Here is a 17,559-nt window from a genome sequence, read left to right on the forward strand (position 1 = left end):
TTTTGCTCATTCCACACATTTTTTTGTTGCTTTGTCTTTACCACACATTAGAATGCTAAATGCTAGCATGCTAAATACCGTACAGTCAGACCCAGGTTGCAAACTGTGGAGGAGATAGCACTGAGCACAAACGGCCTGTATGTGAGACAGCAGCAGTGAGTTTAGCCTTGAAGCTGGAGCAGCAGAAGCTGACTTGACACTGAGGTAACTCCAAGCGAGGTGCAGCCTACTGTACGCAAACAGTTGCTGCCTTTGGCTATTTGGGTAGCATCGTCATTAGCTCAATGCACACTTCCACTCTTCAACATGCGTAACTCCCGTCCGTGTTTCCTTTTTCATCAGAGCCACATCGTCATGAACTCTGAATTCAATTTCATGAAGGGTCCTTACAGCAATCTGCCCAGTCAGGCCCGGATTAACACAGTGTGGTGCCCTAGGGTGACCTCACTTGAAGTGCTATGGCAATAAAGATCATAAATTTACATTAACTTAAACTATACAGGCTCAACACACATACTACAGACAAATATAAGACAATGTACTAACCAACAAATTACTTTACACCATAGATTGTCTACAAATGCCATTTTAGGCTTTACACACAGAGCTATACTGTATCAAATTTGAATGCAACTCACATCAAAGACATCATGTTAAAAATCATTGTTTCCAACATAAATTTTCAAAGGCCTGAATGAAGACTAAATGCCAAACCATTACAGAGCATGACTAAAAAAAATCATAAAACAAAAATCATTACAGACATCTAATGCAACTTCAGCACCACGGACAAGGCCCCACATACCACCAAATAAAGCAAGCACCTACACACCAACCACGATTCTTTCTCTTTATATTCTTTTTTAGTATCAAAGGTTAATTTTGGCCGTGTATGCATTCCCGCCAGAGAATAATATATAAAGAAAATATGACGAAACTTTTAAAGGTATAATTGTGGTTTGAATGCTGTGATGACCCCCAACAAGACAAATTGGCTGGTGCCCCCGGGCACTCGCCCGATATGGATAATCCGAGCCAGTGCCCAGTGGATCAGACTGGGCTGCATGTTGTTTGATGTGCAGTAAACATTACAGCGCTGCAGCACTTATCAGAGCTTTGTGCTGGAGGGAATCAGCACCAGAGGTAGTTTGCATTCCTGGTGAGCAATTAGTTCTCCCTGTCTATTGAGGCATTTTACTGATGTGAAGGTTTCACTTAAAATCTAATTAAACAATATCAGCATGTCAGCTAATTAAAGAGTGCAACTACTAAAGGCAAATAAATGTTCTTAAATTAGTTAAGTTATCCTACTTCAAATTACAAATATTCTCTTTACTTGCTGAATAGGCTACAAGCCTGTTTTGTAGAGCGATGTATTATTCAGTAATTCATCAAGGACGCGAATAAATTATTTTTTTAGTATCACTTGAGTTTTTTTTTTTTTTTTTTTAACTAATTTATGCCAATAAATCAGTAAACTAATAAAACCACAGCTGTGGCACATTGGGGCTTCCATAAATTGGGGGTGAACGCACTAGACAAGGCTTCTACTTCTTAGAATAGGATGATGACTGCTTGTACACTGCAACATCGCATTCATACATAGATCCATAGCTCAACTCCCCCCAACAGCATCTGTCATTAAAGTGGACATTATTTGAGGTGTGAGTGCGTATGGCCATCTGTGCCCACGCTCATACCAGCATCACATGGCTGCTAATACTTAGTGATAGCGACTCCTGTAGAGACCGCAGCTGGAAAAGATCGGGGGGGATATCAGTCAACCATTAGCCTGTTCATCCAGCCCTCATCCCTCCCCTTACTCCCGACGTCACCGCATCAAATACGGACGGATCCGTCTGTAATCCTCCACTCGCGCTCTGACTGGCTGGAGGTCGGGCTGCTTGTGCGCATCCTGTGCCAAATGAACTGAGGTGGTCGCCGGCGACGCGCATGAAGCCGGACTGATAAACAGCGGGAGAGAGAATGAGTTTGACGTTATTTTTTTTGAAGCCCTTCTGATTTTTTTTTCTCCCCCTATGTCTTATTCAGAGGAAAGACTACATTCTTTACTTTTCTTTTCCCCAGCGCACAGTCACCGGCAGCTTGAATATTTGAATTAAACCAAGGTAAGGCAAGTTAAACAGTTTATTTGGGCATTATTTACTACTATTCACTCAAACTTCATTCTACAAATTGCGTAATGATGTCACCAGATGACAAAGTGGAGCTGGGCACAGCCAGGTGTGGTGAGGTGGATTTTATCAGTGGAAATTATAGACAATATGGCAGAGTAACTTTCTTTTTTTGTTTTGTTTATATTTTAGTTTGAGCTGGACTGTAAAAGTCTCAGACGCAGTTAAATGCGTTAAATTTCACAGATGATGTGCATTCACGCACCAGTGCTTTAAGGTAACCAGTAGTTTCAGTGCGCGCTTGTCTCCATCCTGCTCTCTGCCCGGGGAGTTTTCTGTGTTTTGGATGCAGCGATCCCCATTTGAATACAAAACCCTCTTTGACCGGGAGTAGTCATGCGTGCTTTTTGCGGACAGTCCGTCTTTTACATCCACAGTCCACTCGACACGCTCACGCGATCGCAGATCTCAGCGCAGATCTAAGTTCTCCACGCGTAAAGTCGAGGAGAACATCACAAGGCAAAATCAAATATTTTATCCACCGGCTGTGAAGTGCGTTCCTCATGCTGGAACAAGAACATTTGGGATTAAGCAAAGCGACTGTATTCATGTGGAAGTATTCTCATCCACATACTCTCTGGTCTTTACACTTGATCTGTCTGCATAACTCTTGGTTGATCTGTTTGCTGTTCGTAAAAGTGTATCATACAGAAACGTGCGCTACTGTACAGTGTGTGTGCGCCTTGCTGTTGGTGCTGATGGAGAGCATCACCACCACACCCTCTGCTGCTCTCCTGTCGTTTTGATGAGAAGTCAGCCAGTCAGTCAGTCAGTCAGTCAGTCAGCTAGTCAGTCAGTCAGCTAGTCAGTCAGTCAGTCAGCTAGTCAGTCAGTCAGTCAGTCAGTCAGCCAGTCAGTCAGTCAGTCAGTCAGTCAGTCAGTCAGTCAGTCAGTCAGCCAGTCAGCCAGTCAGTCAGAGAGGAAGCCCTGTCCCTATCACACTCATCTCTCCTTCCTTTCTAATGACTTCCTAAAGCCACACTCACATAATTAGGAAGCTCTGGTCCAGATACAATTGCAGTTAATATTGTTAAGGAGTAGGCTATTATGGTTATTTAATATAGTTAATATGATGTGCTGGTTGATAAGGTGTAGAATATGGTTATTTAATAATGAAAGCTCTCTATTCCCTTGGATTGAAGGGGGTCATCTCATTATAAAGCAGCAGGGATGATTTGGGTTTTTCAAGGCAAATACCAAAAAGCTATTTAAATATTCTATATATTTAAATTTGTATGCTCACAAATTATAAAGATTCAGTGTTTCCCATGGATTTTTCTTCTTGTCAGGGTGGGAAAGCCTCTGAAGCAGCATTCACACCATCATGTGACACTAAAACCACTGAAACCCAGACTGATGAAATCCTTTCAGGTGGTTTAGCAGCTCCTTGAGGCAGAGTGAAGCAGGTTTCACTGCAGGTTTTACAGACTGACACCCCCCAAAGCTGTTAAACTAAAATATTGCCACACCACACTGGAATAATTTCTCTGGTCAGACATCTGAAATGAAAATAATAATAAAACATGTTCACTAGCTGTGGTCAGAGAGGAGCCTCCATCATATTGGCAGTGGACCATGACTGGCTGATACACAATTTTTATTAAAATGCCACTGATATAGGCTATTGGTCTAAAACTATAAGCCAGCCAGTATCTATTAAACCTTACAGTGGCTTATATCTTGCTGCTATAGCTCAAATATCCATAGGCTCACAAATTACATAGATTTCACTTTTTCCATAATAGAAATGCAGAATATGCAAGTAAAGCAAATCTGTTCACGGCCAGATGGAGCCTCCTCTCCCTCCTCTCCCTCCTCTAGATTCTTTGCAAGGTAACATTTGTGCAAGGTAAGATTAAATATTGACTATTCAAATTTTGATGCTAGAATCATAAAGATGTCATGTGGAGCTGTCATACATCTCTCCAGACCCAATACCAAATCTGAGATATCAGATTTACTGTATGCCAAAGGTTGAAGGGAAATGAGCGCTCTGTGGTCGTTAATTTGAATCCCCACAACGTCTCACTGACAACATGTTAGAAAATGTGATCCAGAGGAGACAAGGAGTATTGTAGCTCCACCACATCATTAGGTTATGCACACAACTTCAATAAGGACATCTGTTGTCCATCTACAGTCTAAGATGTCTGATACCTGGGCTTTTCTGCAGATTTTGCCAACAGATTTTGCTTGTTCCTGCTGGAAAACCATATAATTTCCTCATAAAATTGCTTTTAATGTAGTTCCCTTTTAGAGCATTCCTCTACCTGAAGACCGTATGCAGAAGAAAGATAAAAAACAACAAGCATCTTGCAGTTATATGGTGACATCGTTGATCTCACATCCTGGAGGTCATCCATTTTGGCAGGAACCCTGTGTTTTTCTATCTATGGATTTGCATCTAAGGCTTTCTGATCATCTCATTGATTAGATGTGATTAGATTTTAGGTTAAGTTCAATTTGCAGATCTCATCTTGTCTGCCATGGCCCATAAGTGTTGATTTCCCAGGCTGGGAGCAACTAGAAACTGAAGTAGGAACAGAGACAAAAAAAAACACATCAGGATGCAACAAATCTCTGTGGAGTTTCAGAGGAAATGAACGGTGATTTAAATCATATAAAGTGTCATCACGGCCATAATTGCGCCTACCTTCACTTCAGCCCCTCTTCAAAGCAGCTGCAATTATGGCTACACATATTCTCAAATTTGAAGCATACTGTACTGCATAAACCATCAGTATGCATCTATCTTGTTATGAATAAATTATAAAAACTGTGGAGTTGGGTGCACATGAAAGAGCTTAAGCCCATACTAAGTCAATTCCGACAAGTAGCCATAAATGTCCCTTATTCCCCCATGTATATTTTATTCACATTCATTTTTCATTGAGTTAATTCATTCAGTAAGCCTAAACTGGTGCAACTTTGCTGACTGTGAACTTTGTCACAGTCAGTGACATGCAGTCTGAGTCCAGTCTACTGGGAGTCATTAGTATTGGCATCGGTCATAAAGGAGAATTGGGAACAGAAAGTCAGCGTGACAGGTAATACATTTTCTTCCCAAAATTTGACGTTGTCCTCCAGCGCTGCCAAGAAACTCATTTCCCATCGTCATGACACACAAACATAATGAGACATAATGACCGGTATTAATCTCCACATCAACTACACTTATCTTATGCAAATTTTTGCTTTACAACAAAGACTGCAATTTCATGGGCAGATACTCTGACAGCTGTGTACTTGCTGCACACAGCTGTTTACTTGCTGCTGACTTAAAGGAAAAAGCCACTCTAAAACACTTCAGCACGGTTCAAGAACAGCTTTTGGCGATGTGCTGTGCATTTCTGAGCCCGGTTTCTTGTTTGGTGGTGCGTTTTTTCTTTGACAGCAGAAAATGTCTCAGTGATCTAAAACATGAACGGTAAACGTCAGGTTTTGGTGTCAGTCCCTCAGAATCAAAGAGCGAGGGCTTCTTTCTAGCCTCAGCATTTTGCACCAAGAGACGTTCAACAATCATACAGGGAGAAATCCATCGTAGAAGAGGCAGAGAGACCGATTTCTCCGCTGACAGCAGCCTCAATAGACCAGAATGCAATGCAGCCACAGCTTGTGTCTTTGTGGATCTGTACGGGTGAAATAGAGAGCCTAAGTCCCTCCCCTTCCGGTGGACCACCATGGGACCTTATTTCGGAAAAAATATGTACAGTAGTCAACGGCGAGAGACAAATAATTGTTTGATCCCGTTTGAATTGTGCCATGAATTACACATATGATGTTTTGTCAATTTAAAAGAAAATTTTGCAAGTCAAGAAAGTCACAGTTTGTCGTAAAACTGTCGTAGTTATAGACTGTGAAAATACGTAATTAGAAAGACTACACACCCAAAAGGCGCATAAGTGACGTCATAACTTCCTCTCTCCACAAGCTACCCAGAGCCGCTGAAGCTAATCCCTCTCAGATAGCAGGAGTATTATACACAACCTGGAAGGTAGACAGTAAGAACGGATTTAAACTGGTTTAGGATAGTTTTAGTACAGTGGGGGCTAACGTTAACGCGATGCCTGTGTGTTTCCTATGTTTCCTTCCATGTCGGTGTTGGTGACGTATATTGTGCGAGACGAGAGATGTTGTTCACTGAGCGGTTTCACACAAAACTAAACGTTACTGTACTGTTTTACGACAAACTGCGACTTTCTTGACTTGCAAAATTATCTTTTAAATTGACAAAACATCATATGTGTAATTCATGGCACAATTCAAACGGGATCAAACAATTATTTGTCTCTCGCCGTTGACTACCGTACATATTTTTTCCGAAATAAGGTCCCATTGGGGGACAGCGGAAGGGGAGGGACTTACGCTCTCTATACAACGCTCCCTGTTACAGATTTTTTTACAATTTGAACAACCGGACATGACACCATGGCATTGTTCTCTCTCCACTCTTATTTTTTCTTGACTGGGAAAAACTCACTATGCTTTCACTATCGCTCTCTCTCAGTGATTCCTCTTCTCTGGGGCTTGTCGAAAGGCATTCTGGGAAATGTAGGAAACCGCTAACTGAAGAAGAAGTAGACGAGACAGGTGGAGGGAAAGTAGATACACGAAAAAAAGTAAATGACAACACTTTCATCACAAAATACCTCCTGGAATGCATTGAACATCAACTGAAGTATCAATGCTCAACCTCAGCTAGTATTGATCTTTTCTTAACCTGATCATTACAGTATAAAGATAGAAACCATGTTCATCTCGTGTTGCATAACTTGTACAAATGTGTGAAGAGCAGCCACTGTGACATTATCCATTTTCCATATCAATATCGGTGAACTCAACTGATGTCACTATGATGTATTATGCAAAACTCTAGATATAAATGAATGTGATCAAATCTGTTCTAAACAAAAATAATTTCCAATTCTAACATGAACTCCAGCGCACCCTAGACCCTAAACTTGGCTTATTTTTTCACTCTTCTCTTACATGTTTAGAGATTTTTCATATAATTAATCTCACATTTACAATTTATGTTAAAGCCACAAGGAAATGATGTTTTGTTGGTGTCTTGCTTCCGGAAGCCGACACATTTTAATACAGGCAGTTGAGGTGGGACATAAGTTTGGCGAAGGACTGTTCAAAGGGTTTCAAAAGTTAAAAAATGCTTAATAATCTAAGAATAATCTTGAGCTGTCACAAACTTGGGATTCTTTAAAATGAATAAATTCCAGCCACAGGGACGCAACCATGGTGTGTTAGGAAAAGGAAACAGGGTTTACGAGGTTTTCAAGTAACCCCAAAATGCATCGCTGTACCGTGTTGACACTCACTTTGTCAGTCACTTTGACAGTTGTGAAGTTGCAGGTTTTATATGATGGAGGGATTGTTCAAAAATCTGTGATGGTTTCATTGGTTAAAATCTTTATGAAGTAACCTCTAAAGATAAGCTGTTTTCCAGGAAGTAAAAGAAATGGGATTTGTATCTAAAAAATATGAGAAACTGAAAATTTTGTAAATTTTATTTTGTCATTTATTGTTAAATAGGTGTATGTTATGATATGGAGAATTAGCTAACAAGGAGAAAAAACTGTTTTAATTTCATTGTGACTTTAAAACTAACTAAGGCTCTTGTCAGGTCTGCAACATTGTCCCATTCCTGGAATTTTATATTTTATGAGCTGATTACCATGAACTCATCCACTCTCTTGTTTTTTTTTCTCAGGTTTAAAATGAACGAAGGACTGGAGAACAACTTCACCCATCTCTATGACAACTGGACATTGTCCAACTTGTCCATGGAGTCCGTCATACCCAGGAACAACATCACCTATGTTGGATTTTACCTGCACCAGCCGTCCATCGCGGCCATCTTCATCGTGTCCTACTTGCTGATCTTCTTGGTGTGCATGGTGGGAAACGGAGTCGTGTGTTTCATTGTGCTGAGGAGCAAGAACATGCGGACTGTCACCAACTTATTTATCCTGAACCTCGCTGTTAGCGACCTCCTGGTTGGGATTTTCTGCATGCCCACAACACTTCTGGACAACATAATCACAGGTGAGCAGCCCAATTATCAGACGCTTTTGTTGTGCTGCTGATCTGAGTCAGAATGAGCAGTTTTTAATCCTCTGACCCTCGAGCCCCGGTGCTTCAATCACTGAATCATTGATATAATTTTATTCATTACAGGCCTGCCTTCTGCAATCTGTCACAGACATCATGAAATGACCTTTTGTTTCCTAAATAGCGTGTGGCGATGAGAGTAAAGGAGGCCTAAGGGAGTCTGAGTTGTGGTTTGCCATGGAGGCGATAGTTCTTTTGCTGTGCTTTTTATGCATTATGTTGATTTGACTTGACAGTTGGCTCTCGATGACGCAAATATCGAGTGAGTGACTGTTAAGGGAAGTGATAGCTGATAGAGATTCAAGGTTTTGTTTCATGTTGAGCTGCAGTACGTCTTTTAGGGACAACTTCATCTGTTCAAAACAATGAAAACAAGATGAAAGAATCGATAATCGTTGAGGTTTCCTCTCTTGGGCTGCAGTCCAGAGCTGGTTGACTTGAATCATGTGCAGAAGCTCTTCACAGAAGACAGAAGATGTGGAGGGAAATGTATTCATACTGGGCTTGTTGAAAATGGGTTTAATTAATATAAGTATCCAACCCAGAGTGAGTGATTCAAAGCGGTTTGTGTTGAAGTGTGGTGGATCAACATAATAACAATAGTAAGCTTGTGAGCATGTGCCGCTTGGTAATCATAAGAATATCAATTGAATTAAATGCTCTGTATTATAGATTAACTAAATTGCCTTATTCATATCCAGACATTATTTTAGATTGAGTGATTAAATTAGATTGTTATCCACTGATTACCTCTTCTCAAGAGCAGATATTGAACATCCAAAAGGACCTTAATCAGTCTTCTGCTGAAATCAATTGGAATTTTGATAAATCGATTAATCGTTTTAGTAATTTATCAAGTAAAATTAGAAATATTTGCTGGTTACAGCTTCACAAATGTTAAAAATTGCTTGTTTTTCTCTGTTTCATATCATTATAAAATGAATACTTTGTTTTTTTTGGGTGTTGGTCAGACTAAGTAAGCAATTTTAAGAATCACTTTGAGCTCTGTTAACTTATGATGGGCATTTGGCCTTATTTTTGACATTTTATAGATGAATCGACAAAATCATCTATACATTAAATGATAATGAAAATAGTCATTAGCCCTAAATCAGTCATCGTTGTCTGAGTCAGGAACATCTCAGGTCATGAGCTGTGGTTTGGGGAAACCCCACCCTGCACACAGCTGACTGAGTGCTTTATATGAGAGACCAGTATGAGGACTGAAGGCTGACACATGCAGTTTTAGGATTAAATCCCTGCTGCAGTGACATAACTGGATCAAAGCCTAAAATATGACAGGGCAGCTTGCTAGTAAACATGAATGAAAGCTTATTGGCTTTGCAGTAGATTATCCCATTTAAAGTGATGCAGAGTTTTAGAGAAAATTCACTGCCTTGTGTCTATGTAGTGTTGCCACTCTTGCGCTCATTGTCAGAAAAAGCCTGGAGGTGTCTATGGGCTGTTACTGAACTTAGAGGTGTAAAAATGTAAATGCCCTCCCTGAGCGAAGCCTACAGTACCATTAAGCTTGTGCATGTCTGAGTTGTTTTCTCTGAAATTACCACCTGCCACGCGCCGAATGCCTGTAAAATCTGTCTCTGGCAGATAAATCTTCAAGCTTCACAACGCTCTCTTGTAATTTTGAATTCTGCTGCTCTTCATGCCGACTTACAAACTTGATCTGACGTGCAAGTGAGTGAGCGAGTTTTAAATGAACACACAGTGCTTAATTCTCTGCATGAACTAGCATTGAAAACATGTGGGGTGACATATTTCCGTGAAAAATGTACAGCATATTACTTATTTTGGCTGGTAAAAATCATTCTTGGCAGGTATTTTTGGCACGCGAGCCAAAAAGTAAAATTCGGACACTAGTAGCAAGATATTAGGGCTTGTATTAACGATCAAATAATGGAACAGCTGATGGTTTTGGCTCTACTAAAGTAAGAAAAGACAAAAACAAAAAGGTAGTAGACACCAGTTTGCACATTTCACACAAAATAGCAAAATACTAGCACACATTCTGCACACGGTTCTTTTCCCGCTGGACTGCATCTTCTCTGCAGTGCATGTTATGGGTGATCGCTCTGCGGACGGTACACATGTTGCCATATTGGCTGTCAAAACCCTGCTGTGTTGGTAAAGTGAAGCATGGGGTCAGGAGCGGACTGGGATAAACAGCAGACTGGACTTTTGACCCAGACTCTCCCACCACAGCTGACCTGCTCATACTCCATCACACACCATGGTCTTCACAATATGGACTCCAGATACTGACTTCGTTTTAAATAGAAACTTTAAAATGAATTTGGCATTTTACAGTGCCTTCAGAAATTATTCATTCCATTTGAGTTTTTCTGCATTTTGTGCTGTTACAGCCTCTTGTCACTGATCTACACACAACCCCTAAAGTCAAAGTGGATTATTTATTTGCCAATTTCTACAGATGAATTAAAAATGAAAAGCTGAAATGTTTTTTAGCATTGAACTCCTTTGCAGTGACACTCCAAATTGACTTAAGATGCATCCAAATCCCTTTGAACAACTTGACTGGAGCCCACCGTGGCCAATTCAACATGGACATGATTCAGGATGAAACACATAGTGTAAGTCTATAAAGTCCCACAGATGACAGTGCAGTTCAGAGCAGAAACTAATTAAATCCAAAGAACTGTCTGTAGAAATCAGAGACAGAATTGTAGAGATGCATACATAGATCTGGAGAAGGGCACAAAACAACTTCTCAAGTGTTGGGATTTCACAGTCGGAAACAGAGGTGGGGACTCGAGTCACATGACTTGGACTCACAATTTTAATTGCTTGAGACTTGGTGCATGAAGAGAAGACTTGAGACTTGACTTGACTTGACTTGGGTTCTGGTGACTTGGGACTTAACTTTGACTTGGATGACTTGAAAAGGTTTCTAAAGTCTTGACTTGAGATCTTGTGTTTGTGTAAATGACTCAGATTAAAAGTGATGAGATTTGTTCCAGCAGACGACTGAATTTAAATTCTGTTTTCTGAATTTGTATGGAATGATTGAATTTATTGAAGTTGAAACTGATTATAGAAATCAAACTCATGATGCTCTTACCAAGTTTTTATCCTACTAAAACCATATTGCATTGAAAAGCCCTAGATATTTAGTTTTCTTTAAGATATTAAATTGATACTGGACTCTTGATTTGTTCTGACTTGACTTGCTGTTCTACATTTAGACTTGAGACTTGACATGAGACTCGAGCAAAGTTGACTTGGTCACACCTCTGGTAGGAAAAGAAAAAATATGGAAATACCCAGACTCTTCCTATAGAGCTTGTCATCTGACTAAACTGAGCAACTGGGCAAGAGTGACCTTCACCCGCTCTGAACCACAGAGCTCCTCGGCTGCGATGGGAGATTTTGCCCGAGGGACAACAGTCAATGCAGCACTTCACAGATCTGGGCTGTGTGGCAGAATGGCCACAAGGAAGTCAATCCTGGGAAGAAAAAAAAAACAACACATGACAGCAGCCTGGAGTTTGCAAAAAAAACGGCACAAGAAAGACCCTGAGAGCATGAGGCCAAAGATCCTGCGGTCTCATGAGACAAAAACAGAACTCTTTCAGACACAGCGCTTTGCATTGGAGGAAACTGGGGCAGCTCATCACCCGTCTAACACCGCTCCTACCATGAAGCATGCTGGGACAGGGACTGGGAGGTTCGTCAGGATAGAGAGAACAATGAATTTTTGAGGAGAACCTGCTTCAGAGACCGGGGCGATGAATTATAGGACAGTGCTTCATGTATGTTTCAGTGTGTGGATCAGGCTGTCTTGTCTGTCCGTCAAATGTGATTTCTCAGGCGGCATCTCAGACACCGCAGGTCTGATTTTTTGATGAAACTTGGAGGGACGATGCATTTCGGCACAGTGTTTTCCGGCGTTTGATTGGCCCGGTGGAGGCGCTATAATTAGAGGTCAAAATTTCACACTTTGAAAGGCCATAGCTGCTGCACCACCGGTCCGATTTTGATGAAATTCGGAGGGATGATGCATCTTGGTGCTGATTGGCCAAAGGGGTGCCTGCATCATTCATTTACTGTTGCCTTGTCTATTTTTCTCTTATTCTAATTTCCTTTTCTGTGTCCTATTACTATTACTAAAGATTAATCTCATCTTGTCTCATCTCATCTTGTCTCATCTTATCTTATCTTATCTTATCTTGTCTCATCTCATCTTGTCTCATCTTGTCTTATCTTGTCTCATCTTATCTTATCTTATTTTATCTTGTCTCATCTCATCTTGTCTCATCTTGTCTCATCTTGTCTCATCTTATCTTATCTTATCAGTTTAGCTTAGCTTATGTTGTGAATGAAAACTCAAGTTAAGAGACAAGTGACACTGAGCGTTGTACAGGCTGAGTGTCACTCGTCTGACCGGCCTGAACCATGTGAGCATCATGTTACATAATAACCAAAGAAGCCAATACACATTGGCCTCTTTAAGTGCTTTTATTGAGCTTCCAAGGAAGCTTTTGTAGAATGTGCTATAAAGACGTTAACATCACATAATGCTCTAATTGATGATAATGGGATTTTGTAATCTCCCATTAATGCTTACTGGCCCCTTGTGATATATGAAACACATTAAAGAGGCATCACAAAGGCAAAGGCAGCGACCTCACTGGGGACGGTTCCCCACAGGATCAAGTGCTAATGCTAATGCTTTCTAATGAATAATTGTTGGTAATGGAGCTGCGTATCGCAAACTCTTTTAAGATTAATTAATATAACATTATATTATTATCCTATTAACCTATTTTTATGTAAAACCTTGTATTTCACATAGACCCAGGTCTGTAACGCTCTTGGTGGAAACTATAATAATTGCAGTATAATCATAACAATCACAGATATTTAGAATATAGTAGTTATTTTTATTTTCCAGGGACAGTTTTAACCTCAGTCAAAGCAAGCCAAACCTGCTTTACAACAACCAAGAAACACAAGGCCAAGCACTCTACAGGACTTGACCACTTCCCCATTTTATTGTCATGAATAGAAAGAAAAATGAGGCTCTATTGTAGATCAGATATCCTGAGTTGTTTCCATTGTTCATTAAATACCTAAAACCACAGCGTAGTCCTGTGATAGTGCTGCTGAGAAACCACACAATGAACAATCACTGTGTAGCGGATGTGCAGTTGGTAGCTCAAGGTCTGTGAGGGCTTCATGTCACTGTGATTAGTGTTTTCTACCCACATTCAAGTTCAAGTTCACTTATTTATGAAGCCCTTCATCACAAGCATGCCTCAAAGGACTTTACAGAGAATGAGCCAACTAGATCTAGATCTACAATCAATCACAAAACAAAACAATGTGATACAGCATGCAACAAAGGAAGAAAAGATACAAGGAAGAAAAACAAAGCACAAGACATAAAATAGCATGTTGGAGGCATAACAAGCCTACCTAACATACACAGCCTAGCATAACCTGGTACCACCAGCCTTAGACTTTCAACTGATGAAGAGATTTAGCAGATGTACACTGGGGAATGTGTACATTTTAACCAGGAATCCACATAAAAATCGGTTCCCAATGGGTCTGAGAACATCCAATAGAAAAGGTGGGAAACCGCATAATGCACAAAACAAGAAGTTTATTAACTATAAATAGATTGTGTTCATTTATTGCTTTGAAGTGCCTGTATTTGTTAGCAAATCAACTTCTTGTTTTGTGCATTAGACTGGTTTCCCACCTTTTTTTCACTGAATGTGTACATTTACCAGGATATATGCAGTAGTAACAGAGTTTGTAAATGTACACGTTTGCATTTCTGGGCATCCTTTTTAGGAATACAGTATTACTGTAATTTTACCACAAAGAATAACTATTATCCTGCTGGTCAGTTTTCCCAACCTTCCCCAACCATCCCAATTTTTGCTAGCCAAAACTGGCCCTATGTATATATAATGTCCCTAACTTATTGGTATATTACGATGAAGCACAATGTTGCCTTATAGATTACAGAAGCTAGGAGTTATACTGATGAGATTCTGCACTAAGTGGTTATTGTAAGTCAGCCACTAGAGAATACCTACACTGTCAGCGCCTCCACAATCACTACCAGCACTGATAAGGTACCTGAGGAAGGGATTGAACACCCTCAAGACACTTAAACACATCATCATGTCAAACCCCTGCAGCTGTCCCAGTACTCTGACGTGTGTGTGTGTGGGTGTGGGTGTGTACCTGTGTGAAGCAATCTGAAAAATATAAACATGTATATTTATATATGTAAAGTCCAATTTATATGGCGATATAGCTCTCTTGCTGTTCAGTCCAGACTGGGTGGTTTAGCAGCAAAGCAGCTAAATGTGTCTTTCCTTTTGACAGGATGGCCATTTGGAAGTCTGGTTTGCAAAATGAGCGGCATGGTTCAAGGCATCTCCGTGTCAGCATCTGTCTTCACTCTGGTTGCTATTGCTGTCGACAGGTAGAGTGGTAATATTTTGTCTTTTGAACTGCATGTTTTAATCACACCCTGCATAGTGTTAATTAGAACATCCCACTTTATCATTTTGTGCCTGTTTTTTCTCATTAATGTTCAAGGAAACATTCAAGGAAGACTTTAATGTTAATCCTCCAACTGCATGTGTGACATGTTTTGATGATCTTTGGAAGACAAGTCATTCAGAAATATGGAAAGGGATTTTCTCTTCAAATATTTAAACTATAAATCATCATTCCAGTGTATCTGCTGTACTCATTCTTGTGTTTTCTTTTTGATAAAAATATTTCGGCTGCTGTGCTTCCATCATAGTCACAACAGGAGTGCGTAGCTCTATCCTGTTCATCCAGTATTTGGCCTTTTTTAACCGTAATACTCCAGATGTCATTACTGCTCATAGATGACAACAGTCGGATGTTAATCCTGTTTAATCACTAAATCATTGGGGGTGGAGGCACAACCTCACAGCAGGGAAGTGTCATTAATCCTATAGTCTGTTGCTGGTGCTGCAGCTCAGCAAGAAAACACACACAGTGGGCTTAAGGGTGTTATGGAGAGTGGGAGGGTGACAACGGCTCTGTCCGACCGAGGTGGCATTTTAACATTGCCCATTCCCCATGCACTAGATGTGCAATGAGGCCACATTGTTAGATTTAGAAATAGCTGGAGGGTGTCCTCCCTTACGTAGAGGACAGATGGAGTTTGAAGTCCTTTGACGTCCAAAAGTCAAAGTCATGTATCTATCAGACACATGATTAGAATTAGATTTGAATGGTGGCTCAATGGGAAGGGAGTTAAAGGGCTCTGTTGTCTGTTCATGCACAGATGAGCCAGATTTACTTTGCAGTCTCTACTAATGTGTCCCAACATACTGCACATGTGACCATACTATTATCACAACTTCACTAAATACTATTTTGGGATGGCAGAGGTTTTGACTTTTCATAGTGGATGATGAATAAAAAGATGGAGTATTATGAAATTTACAGCAATAATATTATTTAGGTTTATGCTGTTATTAGTGTTGACCAAACCAACACATTATGTCACTGTTACTTTTGTAAATATCGTTTTTTGCTACTTTGAGGAAATGCACGTTTTGTTTTTTTTAAAGATATTTTTTTTATGCATTTCTGCTTTATTAGACAGTCACAGTAGAGAGAGACAGGAAAGACGGGGCAGAGAGAGGGGATGACATGCAGCAAACTGCAATTATGACTTAGCCTTAACGCGCTCCACCAGTCGAGCCACCGGGGCGCCCCGAGGGAATTAATGTTTATTTTGCTTATTTACTCGTTGAATGTCAAACTAATCAAAATGTACTGTAAAAAGAGGAAGGAAGGATGGAGGGATTCAGAAAGAACGGTATACAGGAAGCTGTCATAGCAACAATGACATCATATATTTTCAAAGTCCAAGGATCCAGACATTATGAAAGACACGGACCCTCCATGAGAAAGATACCAAAATATGTGAGTCTGGAATAGTCTGGCCCATGAATTAACACTAAGAAAAATATTGATTTATCAATTAAAGAAGATATTCTGAACTATTGCTTCACATTTACTTTCCTTATATTCTGTGTTCTAGTGATTTACAGTCTACAGTCCATCTCTCTTATTCCTTTTTCTTTTATCCCTTTGTAGATTCAGATGCATCGTCTACCCATTCAAGCAAAAGCTGACAATATCCACCGCCACCTTGATAATAGTCATTATCTGGGTCCTGGCCATATCCATCATGTGTCCCTCTGGGGTCATGCTGCAAGTGACCAAGGAGCAAACCATCCGGGTGTTGCTGGGCTACGACAACAAAACATCCCCGTTTTACTGGTGCAGGGAGAACTGGCCGAACCAGGAGATGCGGAAGATTTACACCACGGTCCTTTTTGCGAATATCTACCTTGCCCCTCTGTCGCTCATCGTCATCATGTACGCCCGGATCGGCATTACGCTTTTCAAAACAGCCGTTCCGACGGGGGGAAAGACCGGCCACGACAACCGCCACGCCGTGTCCAAGAAGAAGCAGAGGGTGATAAAAATGCTGCTGATCGTGGCTTTGCTTTTCATCCTCTCCTGGCTGCCTCTGTGGACCCTCATGATGCTGAGCGACTACGCCAGCCTGACCGAGCAGCAGTACAGAATCATCAACATTTACATTTACCCCTTCGCCCACTGGCTGGCTTTCTTCAACAGCAGCGTCAACCCCATCATCTACGGTTTCTTCAACGAGAATTTCCGCAGAGGGTTCCAGGCCGTGTTCAAGTTCAGCTTGTGCACGGCGGACGGACAGCGGCGGAAAACCTACTCGCACAGGCTGCAGGGAAACTCAGTGCTGCCGGCGAACCCGCAAGCCTCGCTGGAGCCTATTTCTCTGAACAGCCTGGACAACAACAGCTCCAGGAGACCCAACCATGTCAATGAACAGGACTTGGTCATGGAGGACCTGGAAAAGGTTTCTCCAAGCAGCGGCGGTGTGACTGCGGTGTCTATTTGAGGAGACACACAAAAAGACATTCTTAAAACGTGTTCAAATTTCAAGAAACTCCTCCGAATCACTCAAACCCTAAGTCCTGAGTTGAGCATAAGTATGTTGTAAGACTCACTTCAAAACGTTTTACAACCTGACATTTTTACCCGTCATTTCCAAGCTAATTTCAATGCTGTCAACAAGTGAAAGGTAGGTCAAGAAACAAAATGTGTCAAAACTGGCAAAGGGGAAAACAGTCTGTTCAAGCTCTTG

The 17,559-nt window shown here is 40.8% G+C and overlaps 1 protein-coding gene across 1 annotated transcript; it reads left to right on the top strand.

Annotated features, from left to right (window-relative positions):
• The first annotated feature begins 2,103 nt into the window (after positions 1-2,103).
• npffr2a (neuropeptide FF receptor 2a) lies at positions 2,104-17,313 on the top strand. The gene is made up of 4 exons (XM_071917809.2): positions 2,104-2,129; positions 7,921-8,255; positions 14,703-14,802; positions 16,464-17,313. The coding sequence occupies exons 2-4, from the start codon at positions 7,928-7,930 to the stop codon at positions 17,311-17,313; spliced, it is 1,278 nt and encodes a 425-aa protein (XP_071773910.1). The 5' UTR covers positions 2,104-2,129; positions 7,921-7,927.
• The last annotated feature ends 246 nt before the right edge of the window (positions 17,314-17,559 follow it).

This window comes from Centroberyx gerrardi, chromosome 8 (genome assembly GCF_048128805.1).
Source record: "Centroberyx gerrardi isolate f3 chromosome 8, fCenGer3.hap1.cur.20231027, whole genome shotgun sequence".
Classification (NCBI taxonomy): Eukaryota; Metazoa; Chordata; class Actinopteri; order Beryciformes; family Berycidae; genus Centroberyx; species Centroberyx gerrardi.